The sequence below is a fragment of the Manis javanica genome, chromosome 11 (assembly GCF_040802235.1).
Source record: "Manis javanica isolate MJ-LG chromosome 11, MJ_LKY, whole genome shotgun sequence".
NCBI lineage: Eukaryota > Metazoa > Chordata > Mammalia > Pholidota > Manidae > Manis > Manis javanica.
The window spans coordinates 32,898,479-32,914,961 of NC_133166.1; the positions used below are offsets into that span (position 1 = coordinate 32,898,479).

The following is a 16,483-nucleotide window of genomic DNA, read 5'->3' on the forward strand; positions in this document are numbered from 1 at the left end:
ACTAGTGTGTGCCAAAGTTGGTACCATACACTTTTTTCCCATACAAGTATTTTATTTAAATGGAATTCACATACCGTAACACTCACACTTTGAAAGTATACAGTTCAGTGATTTAAATATATTCACAAAGTTGTGTAACCACCACTGTCTAATTCTAGTATATTTTATCCCCGCAAAAAGAAGTCCAGGACCCATTAACAGTCACTCCCTAATCTCCTCTCCCCCATTCCCTTGTAACATCTCATCTGCTTTCTGTCTCTATGGACTTACCTATTCTGGATATTTCATATAAATGGAGTCATAAAATAGGTGCCCTTTTGTGTCTGCTTTCTTTTGCTTGTCATAATCTCATCAAGGTTCATCTATGTATCAGTACTTCATTCCTTTTAATGGTTGGGTAATACTCCATTGTATGGACATGCCACATTTTGTTTATTCTACTGACAGACATTTAGGTTGTTTCTAATTTTTGGATATTGTGAATAATGCTGTCATGAGTACTCATATACACATTTCTGTGTGGACATATGCTTTCATTTCTTTTGAATATATACCTAGGAGTGGAATTACTGGGTCATACAGTAACTCTGTTTAAGCTTTTAAGGAGCTGCCATCATGTTCCAAAGCAAATATACCATTTTACGTTCCCACCAGCAATGTGTGAGGGGTCCAGTTTCTCTACATACTCACCAACACTACTCTTTTTGGTTCTGGTTATCTTAGTGTATGAGTGCTTTCATTGTGGCTTTGATTGCATTTCTTTGATGACCAGTGAAGTTGAACATCTTTTCATGTGTTTATTGTCTATTTGTATATCTTCTTTGAAGAAATGTCTATTCATATCATCTGCCCATTCCAATAGGGTTGCTTTTTAATGTTGAGTTGTAAAATTCTTTATATATTTTGGATACTAGTCCCTTATCAGATATATGATTTGCAGATATTTCCTCCCATCTATGGGTTGTCTTTCCACTTTCTTGATAGTGGCCTATGAAGCACAAAAGTTCTTAATTTGATGAAGTCCAATTTCTTTCTTGTTATTTGTGCTTCTGGTATCATGTCTAAGAAAACATTGACTAATTCAAGGTCACAAAGATGCACCACAAGCTTTTTAAAAGCAATCTTATTTTCAATAACCCTGCAAGGAAAGAGTAGTAGACCTATTTCACAGATAAGGAAATGAAGAGGTCAAATGCTAAAGCTGGTGCTTAAGCCCAGTTCAGTTTGACTCTGAGCCACACATGTATCTTATTGTGCCTCGCCTGAAATCCATTTACCTCTGCATCCCTCAAAGGGCTTGGCACAGTGCCTGGTGTGTGGTAGGCCCATAAGTAATATACATAGGATGGATGAATGGCAGGTCTTAACAGGGGCTTGGTTTGCACATGCTGGTTGATGTGGGTGGATGAAGGTTTGCTCCTTGGTTACACTGCTGACTTGGGTTTGTGTCTACACCACTAGAGGTCACTGAGTGTCTCTCTCCTCTCTCACCTCTGCAGTGTCTCATCATTGGGGGTGGACCATGCGGTTTGCGCACTGCCATTGAACTTGCCTACCTAGGGGCCAAGGTAGTCATAGTGGAGAAGAGGGACACCTTCTCCCGGAACAATGTGCTGCACCTCTGGCCTTTCACTATCCATGACCTGCGGGGCCTGGGAGCCAAGAAGTTCTATGGGAAGTTCTGTGCCGGCTCCATCGACCACATCAGTGAGTGGAACCAATGGTGGCACCCCATGTGGGAAGGGATCTGACCCTGGGTGGAGCACATCTGGTCACATCAAGGAGTCCCCAGGGTGTTCCATCTGCATGTTCCCCAGGGCTCCACACATCAGTCAGATGGGCCTGTTTTGTCTCTTGTGCCAGACCTTGTGCTGTGCCTCACTAGGCTGTAAGCACCATGAGGTCAGGGACTCTGGCACATCTTGTTCACCAGAATATCTCTAGGGCATGAAAGAATGCTTAACACATAGTAGATGTTCAATAAGCTTCTACTGAATGAATGAATGAAATATGGAACACAGAGACAGAGGTAAGTAACATAGTCTGCATTCTCAGAGAACTCACCGAGATTTTTGTCAACAACAAACTGCTTTAATAGAGTTGTCAGACTTGCTAGAGGAGTTCAGAAGAGGGAGCCACATAAAACCATTAAATGAGCCAGATCGTCAAGGGCCTCTTGACAAAGGAGTTTGGACATTGTTTTGCCAGTTCTGGAGACCGTGGCAGGGCAGAGGTCATTCCTTTAGAACAGAGGAATAGCCCAGTTGAAAGGTCCTGTACCAAGTTTCCCTGAGCTTTAAAAAGAGAAAAGGCAGTGTGATGGGGTTCATCCAGAGAAGGAGGGGAAATAGAGAAATGGATTTCAGGTGCTGGGCCATCCCTGCATGCTTAAGTAGGGCGAGGTGAGTGCTGAGGCCCTTCTGCTCTGATGTTACTCAAGTCTGGGTCTCTTGAGACAGGATCTGTGCAGACAGGTTTTAGAACAGCAGCCTCCCTCTGCATGCTTTGTAGGGAGGAGGTCTTTAGCCATTTTTTGTATAGCAGTTGTGATCCAGAAAAGTCAGGGAGGTTAATACTGTGGGTAGAGTTCAAGGGTTTGAATAGATTTGGATCCAAAATCTGGCTTGTCCATTTACTCTGTGACTTGGGTCAAATTCCTTTCCTTCTTTGTCTCGAGTAGATGTGATTAATACCTACCTGCCAGAAATTGCTTAGGATTAAATGAGGTTAAGTTTGTAATGCGCTTATCACCAGGCCTGGGACATAGTAGATACTCAGAAAATGCTTTGCATGCAGTGGTGTTCCGTGAGCAAGAAGCCACCCATGTTTCTCCACACCAGGTCCCCAGACTTCAGACTTCAGATCTGCAGGCCCTCAGTCAGAGGGTAGGATGGGAGCCCTAAAAGCCATGTTCTCATGAGGACAAGAACTGATGAGAAAAAGGGTGTGGGGTTCAGGTAGGAATGAATGGAATTATCAGCCACATAGGATGTAATTAGTTAGATACAGGAGAGTTTACCAGCAGTGACCACAGAATTTATTCCCACTCTGGGATGAGAAAATTCCAGGAGTCCACTGGAAAAAATTTGGATTTTCCCTGTAAGCCGTAGTGTCAATTTTCAGGATATTCCCTACCACCTACAGAAGATTATATATTGGTTACTAATTTAGAATGACAACATTAAGCACCACCCTCTCATCGAGCCCTCCTGAGAGCCAGAGCAGGGCACCAGGAGTCCTCTTGAGAGCCCCAGTCCTTTTGACAGCTGTTGGGCTGCCCTCCAAGCCAGACCCTCTTTGCACCATTGAGGGGCTCCCCTCTAACCCCCACTTCTTGGAAATATCCCAGTGTGCAGAAACACCGGCAGGACTCGGGAACTGAGATTCCAGCATTCACTGTGATTCAGTGTTCCTTGTCAAGGGCAGTTCCAGCACCTGTGAGGAGGGACCCAGGGAGAATTTATTGAGCATCTACTATGTGCTGGAACCAAGTGGACTAGGACCCTGAAACCATGAGGAGAGACCTGGCCTTCACCAAGGCCCATTTCTAGGCAGGAGGTGGACTGGATTCTGTAAGCCCCAGCTGATTGGCTTTCTTTCAGACCACCCACGGTCTCTAGCCCCAGATGTGTCCTGGTCCTCAGCATTGCTCGGCATCTCTCCTTGTCCTGTGTCACCATCCTCCTCCAGTTCCCACCGCAGCTATTCTAAACCTCCACCACAGCCTCCTCATTCGGAGCAGATGGTCTCCCTCCTGTGCTCTGGGGAGGAGCGACCATGCAGGCACTGCCTGTCCCAGCCCCTTTCCTCTTCCTGCACTCACCTCCACCTGAGGGCATTCCTGCCTGCCACCCCAGCAGAGGCAGAGCTGGCCACCTCTTCTCCACTCCAGTTGCTCCTGTTCCCCTCCTTCCTTCCCTACTTTCCACCTCCCCCAGCATTAGTTTTCCTGCTTCTTACTTCACTCGGCCCCTCTAACCCCCTGGTATTGCCCATTCCTTTAGAGGAGATGTAACTTTGTCTATCTTTTCCATTCATGCCTCCTTCCATTGCAGTCTGATTTATTCCCCACTACCCTGAGAAAGAGATTTTCACCAAAGTCTCCAGAAGCTTTCTAACTCCCAGTGCCTTGGCCTCTTGTAGTCTTCATAATCCTTAATCTATCTGTGGAAATTAGTATTCTGGCTTCCAGGACTGTAGCTCAAACCCTGTTTGCCATTCTGCTGCCCCCCAGCCACCATGCCTTACCCCATTCTGTTTCTCTGTGTTTTCTCTATGAAAGGGTAAGTTCCATATCTCCTATGCCTAACATAGCATCTGGCATATTGTAGATGTTCAATAAATGTCAAATAAACAATACCCACTAAATACAGAGGGACCTATAGAAAATTTCAAACTTCTCACTGTGCAGAACAATATTTGGAGGCATATCTATTTGTGCTGAATGGCAGGGAACAAAATAGAGAAATAAGGTGACATTCATGGGGGAGTTTAGGTGAGTATCTAGCACAATGGAGAACCATGAACCCAGCTTTGTGGAGATAATTTCCCATTCCACCCCTCACCCTGAATGGCTAAGTGCTTAGTCCTAGCCCCCAACAAAATGAGCCATGTGATCACTGATTTGACTTATGGTCCTACACTCTCTCTCTCTCTCTGCTTCTTTTTCCATCTTTACCTTATCAAACCCACAGCCCAGGTCAGGAAGCAGGGAGGAAAGAGAAAGCCTCCATCCTTATAGAATTATCTGACAGCTAGAGCACAGTCTTGGAATCAGACAAATTTGGGTCCACATTCTAGTTTTGCTACTGTGTGACCTTAAGCAAGTCACTTAGCTCACTGAACCTCAATTTCTCATCTATATCATGAAAGTAATTACCCCACAGGTCCGCTGGAAGAGTTAAATGAGAAATCACAGAGTGCTTGGCACATAATTAGTGCTCAGTAGTGATCCTTGTTAGTACATTGCTATGCTTAGAGGTCAAAGAGCAGTGGTTACATAGTATTCCCTATACAGGAGGCACTCTGGCACTGCTATGACAGCTCATCTCATTTCCCATTCCTTTCTAACAGGTATTCGTCAGTTGCAGCTCATCCTATTCAAGGTGGCCCTGATATTGGGAGTTGAAATCCATGTGAATGTGGAGTTTGTGAAGGTTCTAGAGCCTCCTGAAGATCAAGAAAATCAAAGTACAGTAAATTTGCCTTTCATGTCTAGAAATCAGATAGATCAAAAAGAAAATCACATTTGCAGCTCTCAGAGCATTTTTATGTAAGAGTCATTCTTATTGACAGCTGTTTGGAATAATTCCATCCAAGGATATTTCCTTTTTTTGACCATTGCTGTCACTTAACATTTGCTCTCAGCTCCCAGAGCATTCATTATTAAAGCCATGAAGCCTGTAATTTGGTTTACCTGTCACTAGGAGGCAACACTTCAACAAACGATAGTAAGTAGGATTAGAAAACATAGGTTTGGTTGTTCGATGAAGTTCATTTATGCTCTTCAGGTGTGTGTAAAGAACACACATAGGTATGTAGATACCTATACTATAGTTTGTACCCATATGATATTTTAAAATCCAGTGAAGAAAGTGATGCTTAGAGAGCAAATATGAAATAAATGTTCAAGATACTATAGGGTAAATAATATGTTTAAGCTTTATTGACGTATAATTTACAAACCATAAAATTGACCTATTATGGATATGTCTTATTTAGCAATGTTTCCCTTTTTCCTTTTAGTGTGTTTATGTAAATTCTGATCTTTTCTACATACCATGATCAGACAGTTTGTTCATGATGCTTCTGCATCTTAATTATTACCCAAATCTCCTACTGCCAGGGCTGGGCTTTCAGTTTGGAGCCACCTGTTGGAGACTTCATAATTCCATGTGCAGGTTACACCTCTGATTTCTCCTGTTCTCTGCCCAGAATATTTGCATTAGCGGCTTTTATAGAAGGATAGCATCTGTTACTTAACTTTCAGAGACTTCAATGTTCTTTCAGTGGATGTTAAATCTCAATTATGAGTAACCAGCAAGTTTTCACCTGAAAATGTTTTCGTTAAAGGCTGTATACTGTAAACTAGTTTCTTTATACTCTGCTCTTCCTTTGGCAGTGGAAGGGCACTGAGGAATAAAGGGCAATTTGAAGAGAACATGGTAGAATACCATGTTGAGAAAAATAAGGTGCAAGTCACACTGATTTGAAAATCATTGAGGATCAACTCTCAGCCTTTATAGAAAACAGTAAACCCAGGCATGGAGTTGGTGCTACTGGTTTACCGTGTCCTGGACTGAATGGATACGAAAGGCAGAAGGACTCCAGATCAGAGGGTGATTTAGGGCAGATCTGGGTCTTTCCTTGGGAGGCTGTGTCCAGGGTGCCTGTACCTAGAGAGTTGGCATTGTCCATTTCTCATGGCCAGCACAGACTGGGTATAATCACTCTCCCCTTCCAGCTTTCTCTGTCAACTCATCTCATTTTTCTGTCCTGGCAGAAGTCGGCTGGCGAGCAGAATTTCTCCCTGCAGACCACTCTCTATCAGAGTTTGAGTTCGATGTCATCATTGGTGCCGATGGCCGCAGGAACACACTGGAAGGTGAAGGCTCTTGTTTTGGGGGCTGATCAGGAAGGGAGGCCAGGAGTAGGAGGAGGTTTGCCAGGTGTGACCACCTGCTTGGGATCCTGTGGATAAATAAAGCAGTTTTAATGTAAATTACTGCAAACTATGAGTATCCCTCGAAATCATTGTACTAAATTAGTTGCAAGTTTGAATTTCATCTATTCATTATACATTTGTTGAATCTGGATGATGTGCTAATCACTGAGACTGGAGTAAAATCTCCATCCCATAGGAATTCAATCTCATAACCCTACTTTTCCATAGAAAAAAAAAAAATTAACCCAGTAGTTTTAATCATATAAGATCAAAGTGAATGGGGGGGGCCTTCCTGAATATACCCAGCAACAATGCCTAAGAAATCCTTAAAAGGCCGAGTTCAGTGATTGCCTTTGGGAAGATCACTTTACCCTTTGGCTGCAGTAGCCTAACCAGGATAATTGGTCCTATAGATTTTAGAAAAGGAAAAAGTCCCATTGACTTAGAATGGCCTCTGGTGGTGTTTCCTCCTCAGGTACAGAGTTCAGCATTTCCACCTGTCCCTGTTCCCTCAAGATCCAGAATTCTAATTTCACTGGCCTGTGGGGCAGCTGAAAATAATTTTTTTCACACCAATCCATGAGAAAGACCTACTTTTCCCCTTTGCTTCATGCAGGGTTCAGAAGGAAAGAATTCCGTGGGAAGCTGGCCATTGCGATCACCGCCAACTTCATAAACAGAAACAGCACAGCTGAGGCCAAGGTGGAAGAGATCAGCGGCGTGGCTTTCATCTTCAATCAGAAATTTTTTCAGGACCTTAAAGAAGAAACAGGTGGGCCCTTCACCTTTCTCTGTGCTTCCTAAGGTGTGGAGAGGAGAACGCTGGCTTTTCCTATTCTTGGAACTGGGAGACTCACCCTGATACAGTGGAAGCCCGGATTTCTCCTTAGGATAAAATGGGCAAGATTCCTTCAGGTTCAAGAGGGATTCTTGAGGGAAAGTTCTGGATGTTGTACATGAAAATGGAAAACAAATTATTTACTCAGTAGACATTGACTGAGCGCCCATTATGTGTTAGTACTCAATATCATGGGATACACAGTTAAGGTTGACACAGTCCCCTCTGGAAATGGCTTCTTGTCCAGTAAGAGATACCTGGATAAACCATCCCAATGCAGGGCTGTCGGTCTGGGCCCAAGGTCAGCATGAGATTTAGGAAACCCTCTGCAGAGGGAGCTAGTAACCTATGGATACTCTTTAAAGAAGTGTAGGGGCTTTTGTGCAGCGTGGCAGCTGCCCTTCCCCATGAGGGACACCCAGGGATGCCTAGGGAGCATGATGCTCACCGAAGGGCATCCATTGTCCCCCAGCTGTGGGCCTTGAGCAAGGAAGGTATTCATTCGTTTACTAAAAAATATTTATGGAATGCCTACTATACGCCAGATGTTGTTCAAGGTCCTGAGGAAGATCATTGAGCAAAACAAATAAAACTCCTCTCTTGGAGCTTATATTTTATGGGGGGAGACTGCTAGTAAACAACTAGCAAGTCAGGTGGGTGTAAGGTTGGTGCAGAAAAATCCAGCGGGGTGAGGGGAAAGAGAGATGAAATGCCTGCTCCCAATTAAGGAAATTCCAGATTTTTTTCCTTTCTTTTTAACCTGATTTAAAACTATATATATATTTCTCCTTGAAGACACAGTGTAACAACAATGCTAAATAAAATCTTTATACTAAAAATAAATCATCACACCTGGCATCACCTAGCCCAGGAATAGTCCTCATTTTCGTGCACTCCTTTTCAGTAATTTTCCACCCACATCCTCATGTTTTCCATGGCTCTACCTCTCATCATAGTGTCAGTAGTCTTTGATATTCTGCTTTCCTCATGCAGCATTGCATTTTAAATACTGCCCATATTGCAGCCTACTTCTCCTGGCAGTCGGTTTTGCAGGCTGCAGAATAGTCATTAAGTGGCTATATCATCACTGCCTAGCATTTAACCCATGGGTTGTCCAAAAGTACAGCTGGCCACACATTTCTGTATTCCCTTCAAGCTAAGAATGGTTTTAATATCTGTGAATGGTTGAAGAAAAACCAAAAGGAGACTGTTTTGTGACAGATTGAAGGTTATATGTAACTCAGATTTCAGTCTCCATAAATGTAGGTTGCTTGAACGCAGTCATGCCCATTTGTTTATGTAGTTGCCTGTGGCTGTTCCACCGGATGGCCCACAAAGCCTGAACTGTTTACTCTCTGTCCTTTTACAGGAAAAGTTTGCTGACCTCAGATTTAGACTTTCAGTTATTTACTGGTACAGGTAAAACTACTTCTGTTGGATGATGTCTTTAAGATAGATTCCTAGGAATGAGATTCGTTATTGGGTCAGACTCTGCCTCTTGCTGGTCACGCTGATAAGTACCTATTGCATGACCCTCTGAGGTCCCTGCATTATTTTATTTAAAAAAGAATTTCCGTCCAGCAAATTATATCATTTTGAATGATTTGAGAATTCTCCAACCCTCCTTTCTCTTCAAAACTCAAGAAAATAAATATCTAACTAAAACACCCAATGTAAATTGTGATAGGGTATTGAGTGTGTTTTTCCAAATGTTTCAGTGAACTTTCTTTAAACTTCACTGTGGCTGTCACCTTTAGCCATTGCTTCACGACAATGCCCTCACATAGAGACAGCAATGAATTTCCTCTGATTCCCTGGGGGGCCCTCTGCGTTGATGGCTGTTTCCTATTTAATGGTAATAAAGGGGTTCCTGTAGTTGCCCAACATGCCTCTGTGTTAACTACTAAGCTGCCATGTGTCTGTTCCTTTCTCTTCAAAGAAGCTAAGCCAGTGATTCTCAAACTTGAGCATGACTTGTTAAAGCCCTGATTGCTGGCCCTACCCCCAGAGTTTGTAAATCTAATAGATGCAGGGTGGGGCCCTGACATTTGTATTTCTAGTAAGTTCTCAGGTGTGACTGATGCTATTGGCAAGGCAGAACCTGAGAATCACTTTGAGAACCACTGGACTAAGCTACCACCTCACACCATTGTTTTAAATGCAGAAACCTCGCCTATAAAGTGTTGTGCAATTGGTAGAAAATGGAGAAAGGTTCAATCCAGCCCACTAACCTGAGTTGTTCCTTCAGGACACCTGGGTTTTCACACACAGCGGGGGAATGATAGAAACATCACTTAGCATAGTCTTTGGAGAATTCACACTGCTCTTTGCATCTCTGGCTACGCAGAGGGTACAGTGGATGGGACTTGGACTCAGGCTGGGCTTCAAATCCTGGCTCTTTCATTGCTTAGCCACCGTGACGTAGACAGCACTTTGCCTTCCTTAGCGCTTATTCAGCTTTAACTTGGAAATACTGGTTCGTAGTCCCTAAGACCTTTGAATTTTAAGAGAAATAGTGCCTCAATCATATTGTATTATATAAATGTATCAAATAGACATGTTGTACACCTTAGGTTTCCATAAAGTTATATGTTAAGTATATCTCAATTTTTAGAAAAAAGTGTCTCTGGGAGACTATAAAAGCTAGCTGTGTTAACTTGGTCAAATTCTAGCACTTGGTTTTATCTTTTCCAGGCCTGTATGCCTCAAAAACTTGTCTAGCATGAGTGTTCTGCAGGTAAATAATGCAATCTGTAATGAGACAAATTAGAGCTCCTGGCATACATCTGGTACTGATGAAGTAATACTAAATCCATGAATGCTTCTCTTTTCAGGGATTGATCTTGAGAACATTGTTTACTACAAAGACTGCACTCATTATTTTGTCATGACTGCCAAGAAGCAGAGCCTGCTTGACAAAGGTGTCATCATTAACGTATGTATCTCTTGGTTGTGATGTCTTCTTTCCCTTTGTAACCTGGACTGGCGTGTGTGGGAGCAGATGTCGTCTGGCCAGAGAATGAACGAGGGGGGAAGAGGGAATGGACCACTGGCCACCACTTCCCTTCTCCTGGGTGTTGGGTGAGTGTTGGATGAAGGACTCCTCCATACCAGTATACACAGAGGGTTCTGCAGGGCCCTGCAGTAGGGGTAGGGTGGGGGCTGAGACTTTTCCCCCCATGCATCAGTGTAGGTCTTTACCCCAAGAGATCAGCTGAGTCTCTTCCTTCCCCAAGTCTTAATCAGCTCTGCCCCCTTTGCCAGGAGGTACACATCATTTGGGGGCAGATGGGAGCGCCTTGGCCTAGTGGGGCACAGAGCCACTCTCACTTGTGAATTTCATGCTGTGGCCCCCTTGTCCTGATAGGGGGGAAAGCTCTATTTTCACAGTCAAAAAGACTCTAGTTGAATCTTGGCTTTGCCACATATTATCTCAGGGCTGTGACTAAGCTGCTTAGCCTTTCTAAACCTCAGCCTTCTTGTCTACAAAACAGGAATAATAATTTCTGTCTGAAAGGGTTGTCAGAGGAGTAAATTAGAAAATGCATACAGAGCACCCGGCACAGTGCCTGTGCGTAGTGGGTTTGCATTTTCCCTCCAGACCTTCTTGCCTGGTTTGGACACCTGCTTTTTTGTCCTGCTGGCTTCCTGGCCCCTGCTTCCTGCCTTTGCATATCCATGCTTACACAAAGAGCAGGGTTGGAGGGGGAAGCATGTAGAGCAGTGAGTCCTGGGCTGGAAGCTTCTGTGGTGGGGTTTTCAGTTCTCCTAGAGCCCCTGTTCATGCCACCACTGCTGCTATAGCCTCAAGATAAGGACTGTGTAGTCCAAGGTCAGCCTGCTCTCTGGGTTCAGCCTGTAACCCGGGCAGCTCGGTGACCATTCATTGCCACTTGTCAGAGAAGAATGTGCCTAACACTCGCCAGCCTGCGCTGGCAGCCCGCTGGGCAGCATTAGTAACCCAGCCCTCCCCTGGGCCTCCTCCACATCGGCTCAGGTCTTTGCTGAGAGCCTGGGTTGCCAGACAGGAGGCTGTGAATGGGGGTGGGGGGCAGGGGTTGGATGAAGCTGACTGAGCACAGCCAGCAGGTGTGTGAGCAGTGGGCTTCCACATCTGGTGCCCCACTGCTGACCCGGTCTGGGGAGGTGAGGCCATGTTCCCTTCGTCCTTCTGCTCCACAGGTGTCCCTCCTGACATTGGCTCCTGTGTCAGATAGCAAAGGACTGTCTGGGGCCCGGGGGTGCGGGTGCAGTGGGCACCTTTGCGGAGGAGGGTCTAGGGAGCCTTTGTCCACCCACCCTGGGGAGTCAGGCAGTTTGACTTGGGTTTCCTGTGTCACTGGCTGAGTACTCTGGCCTCTGGTACACTAAGATTCCGTCAGATCATTCCAGAGCATTGGTCCAGGCAGCAGCATGGTGTTCGTGGTGACTGGATTGCTTGGCAGTTGTCCAAGATCCTCCATACTCCCTTAGGCTCTCTGTCATGGCACAGGTGGGTAAGAATGCCTGGCTCTGTCCCAGCATGACTGTATTAGGGCTGGGAGCAGATCCAGGCCTGTGGTTGTCCTTATCAAGGCCTTCTTCTCCCTGAGAGACTCTAAGAGCATCTTCTGAGCTAGTGCTGAGGGGCCTCTATGAATAAGACATTAACTCCTGCCTAGAAATGTGGAGGCCACAGGCTGGGCATGAGAAAACTGGACACTCATTTGGTTCAGGAGGTGTGGTCTGAGGTTCCAGGTACCCAGCCAAGTTTTATAGCATTTGCATAAGCTGGGAGCTGACCCATCTACCCTGAGCCACTTAAATTAATAGTCTTCTCTTGTTCTCAGAGGAATAGAAAGTCCTCTCTCTATTTCTCTCCCTGTATGGCATATTCCCAGAGGCACACAAAAGGTGCTGAGTAAATGTTTGTTGAATGACTGACTGACCTGCTTCCCCATCTATTCCTGCTGACTCCTGGGCTTCTTTCTGTAGCTACTGAAGGAAGAGCAAAGTTTCTCCTGAAGACAGTAGGCCCCTGGGCTCCCAGCTATGTCCATCTTGATCTCCTCCACCAGGAGGGGGGCTCATCCCCAGGACCCTGATGGCCCACACATTTGCAGGCTGGGATTCCTGGACATAGCAGGCTAGGTCTCACCATAGTGGGAGGGAGCTTGGTTGCTGGGCGTGTGAGATGGATGCACATCACAGCTGGTCCCCCTTCTCTGAGGCACTAGACAGGCATTTCCTGACACTCTCATTTGATCTATGGCCTCTTTCCAGCTCAGCTCTTGGGGTAACTGTTCTTTCTTCCAGATTCTTCACCCTTCATTTGTTTCCTCTCTACTGCCTCACCCCTCTTCAACACCATAAACCTGTGGGAAACAGAGCCCAAATTCATTCCCTGCCTTTATCTTAACTTAGAACTCCCTCCCAGGCCTGCCCACTTTACTTAGAGCCCTGTTCTCACTTTTTTCTCACCCCTTCCCTATGGTTCTGCTTCTGCCATCCGCCTACTCACCTGGGACCTCCTCGCAGCAGCCCTGGGCCAGGTGGGTTGTTGCCCGCGCTCATCTGTCACCAGGCCCATGTCAGGGGTGCTCATCACGTGCTTTTCATAGCCTCCCCATTCACTCTTCCTGTCTCACCTCCACCCCCTCAAGGGAAGGAAATGGTCATGTACTGTGGGAACAGGTATGAGAAAGGAAAGCAAGTAACAGGAGCTCCAGGCCTGGATGCCCTTTTGGACCAAAGCTAGGTGTGATTTGGGTGACGTCACTTGGATGTAAAAATATTGGAATTTCTAGAACAAGGTATTTGAAATCATGGCCACTGGGAAATTGACACAGTAGGTCACTCTGTAGATGGGGCTGTGCCTTCTGAAACGTTTCTAAATGTTCTTGCTGGTGCTTTGGGTGGGTCCAGGATGCACCTCACCATGTGCTGTGTTTTGTGTCCTAATGAATTACTGGGGACAGGAATTCCCATTCATTGAGTACTTCCCACGTTCTAGGTATTAGGCTGGAGATTTTACATATATGGTCTCATTCAGTCCTCACACTACTCTGGGAAGTAGATTTTATCATTACCAATTTACAAATAAGAAAATGGAAACTCATCAATCACTTGCTCAAATTTATTCAGTCAGTAAATAACAGACAGACATGGAATTTGACCTGTTGTTCTTGAAAACCCCAAGCCTGTGTTGCTCTTATGTACGAATCCCTGCCCTTCGCTCTCCAATGGAAAGATAACCAATTAGTTCCTTTAGCCACGTGATGGGCAGATTTGACTCTGGGAGACTGTCCTACAGCTCACTGCCAGTGCCCCTCCAGGATGGGTGTCCTAGTTCTCTAAGCTCAGGGCTCTCCACTCCCAGCAGGAAAGTGTAACAACTATCACTTTAAGAGCAAAGCAGGGCCCTGAGCAGAAAGATACCCGTCCTCAGGTCTGTCAAGAAAAGGGGTAACTTATTCTGGAGAGAATATTCCAGTTATGCAAAGCACACACTTCTTTTCTGGTCTTATTTGACCACCAAACACAACATATTTGGACCACGTCAGCTCTGCTTAGTCCGTTTGTTATAAAACCACTCCTACTCATTTGGTCTTTTGTCTTTTTAATTTTACCACAAGTTATCACAAGAACTAGCCATATGAAATATGCTTCTATGTTTGCTGAAAGTCCATGACTGAGCGCACTGTTCATTACAACACAATGCTCTCTGTCGAAATCCCTATGTGAGAGAGTTCTTTTAAAATTTACTGCCAGGAAAAAATTGCCTCCCTTAAGGAATTTCTATGCTTCCTCCTTTCTGATAAGGAGAGCCTTGGTAATATATCACATTTCCCTTTTGCCTCGGATGCCAGGAAGCTCAAAGCCAAATCTGATGCTTAATCACTCTGTTAACCCCCCACAGATAGCTGATTTGGTTCCTCTTTACTCCCTTGGCCCTCATGTTCTATCTCTTGTTTTGATTAGCGTCACTGTACAAACCCATTCCAAGGCCTTTTGCAGAGAAGTGAACACCAGTACTTGCCTTCTAGAGAGGCAGGTCACTGTACTGTGTTCTTGTTCATCACCCCCAGGACTACATTGACACAGAGATGCTGCTGTGTGCAGAGAACGTGAACCAGGAAAACCTGCTTTCCTACGCCCGTGAAGCTGCAGATTTTGCCACCAATTACCAGCTACCAGCTTTAGACTTCGCCATGAACCATTATGGGCAGCCTGATGTAGCCATGTTCGACTTCACCTCCATGTACGCCTCAGAGAATGCGGCCTTGGTGCGCGAGCGTCAGTCACACCAGCTGCTCGTGGCCCTGGTGGGAGACAGTTTGCTTGAGGTACCACCTGCCCTTGGAACCTCTTACTCCTGCAGGAAGACAGACAGATCCCTGCATTGATGGTTTGCCTGGCAGTGTCTGCTGTCATGCAGCTGGGGAAGGGCAGGCTCCCAGCCGTTGGCACTCTGCTGTGCGTATCCTGGTCTCAGAGCCTGCCCTGCCACTACATCCAGAGGAGCCTGTACCTTTCTCTTCTGCTTTTGCATTCTTCTGGGCTGACTTTTTTGTTGAAGTAAAAAATTAGTCAGCTCTGGCCTAGACTCCACAGGCCGTTTTTCTCGGATCATGTAGACAGCCCATCAGCTGGGCTGAGGCTTCTTCCTTTTCATGTGGGTAGCTCTCTGTGGCCTTTCACCATGGAGGTCATGTAAGATGCAAGAGAAGTGAGTGGGCCCCAAAATCCATGGCTTCCCTGCTCCGGTTTCTTCCCAGAAATTCTGCAAATGCAAAGATCCTTAGTTTAAAAGAGTACTTTCAGAAGGGATGCATTTTTATCCTTGAAATAAGCACTACTCAAGAAATGTTTATGTATTTATCCCAGGTAAGAGTCAAATTCCAAACCATGCTTGGGTGCCCGTGAACAGTGGAGTCAGAACTTCCCTCGGTGAATCAGTTCAGGCTCAGCACTGGGTGTGGACTGCAACCCTACCCCCACTCTGTCCCGGTCGCCCTTCTCTGTTTTCTCTCTGAGTGCTCCCCTCCATCTCCCATCAGACTCCTTCATTTCCCACCACCATTCCTTTGCCCACCCTCTTCCAGAATGGATGACTCTCAGAATCCTATCCATTCTTTAGTGTCAGTATAAATGCAACTCTTCTGTGGAGCATTCCCTGATCTCCGTCTTCCTTCCCCAGTACCGGAATTTGCCTCGACCCGAAGCAGTTTTGCTGTCCCATGAGTCATAGTGCCCTTTACATATGCCTTTGGCTGCATCTGTTTGTGTTTGCGGGGACCCTAGTGCCACCGCTGTATCCCCCAGTGCTTCCCAGGGGCCGGGCAGTCACCGAGTGCTGGATAGCAGGCTGGGAGTCATGGGAATCAACCACAATTTGGCATGTTACCTTTTGTAGCCATTCTGGCCCATGGGCACAGGCTGTGCCCGTGGCTTCCTGGCAGCCTTTGACACGGCATGGATGGTGAAGAGCTGGGACCAGGGCACTGCTCCCCTGGAGCTGCTGGCTGAAAGGTGAGTACTGACAGCAGGGCTCCTCACTCCGGGCAGGACTGGTTCAGGAGCTCAGGTGGGAGATGGAGCAAGGCTGGCCGTCTGTTGGCTCCTGGATGAACCTGGAGCCTTTGTTCCCATCTGCCTTCTCACATGTGACCTGATTTGGCCATCAAGGTCCCCAAGGAAGCTTTCTCCATCATGATCTACCTCTCAGTGACTTTCTCTGGGGACCAGGGCCTTAGGCTGGATGCCAAAGATAAATCTTCATCTGGAGGACCCTGAAATTGGGGTTCTTGGTGCTGCTTAGTCACCCAGGAGCCAGAAGAGGTTTAGGAGAAGATCCCTTTGCAGGGCTGAGTGCCCTGCCCTGTTGGGGGCTGGGTCCTCTGACCTCCCAGGGCTCTTCTGCTCCTAAGACCCTGGGCTTCCTCCCAGACCCCTGCCGCTGGCCACGTGGCTGTGACAGCTGGTGGACTGGGAGAAGTCAG

The 16,483-nt window shown here is 46.0% G+C and overlaps 1 protein-coding gene across 18 annotated transcripts in view; it reads left to right on the top strand.

Annotated features, from left to right (window-relative positions):
* MICAL2 (microtubule associated monooxygenase, calponin and LIM domain containing 2) overlaps positions 1 to 16,483 on the top strand; it is a 223,832-nt gene that overhangs the window by 93,484 nt on the left and 113,865 nt on the right. For all 18 annotated transcript variants that reach the window (XR_005063413.2, XM_073216210.1, XM_073216209.1 and 15 more), the window contains 7 exons: positions 1,500 to 1,707; positions 5,074 to 5,190; positions 6,503 to 6,604; positions 7,281 to 7,436; positions 10,337 to 10,437; positions 14,570 to 14,827; positions 15,898 to 16,013. Coding sequence is in view for 17 of the 18 variants with exons in the window: in XM_073216210.1 (XP_073072311.1) it covers positions 1,500 to 1,707; positions 5,074 to 5,190; positions 6,503 to 6,604; positions 7,281 to 7,436; positions 10,337 to 10,437; positions 14,570 to 14,827; positions 15,898 to 16,013 (1,058 nt within the window). In the remaining variant the exon portion in view is untranslated. The remainder of the gene's footprint in view (positions 1 to 1,499; positions 1,708 to 5,073; positions 5,191 to 6,502; positions 6,605 to 7,280; positions 7,437 to 10,336; positions 10,438 to 14,569; positions 14,828 to 15,897; positions 16,014 to 16,483) is intronic.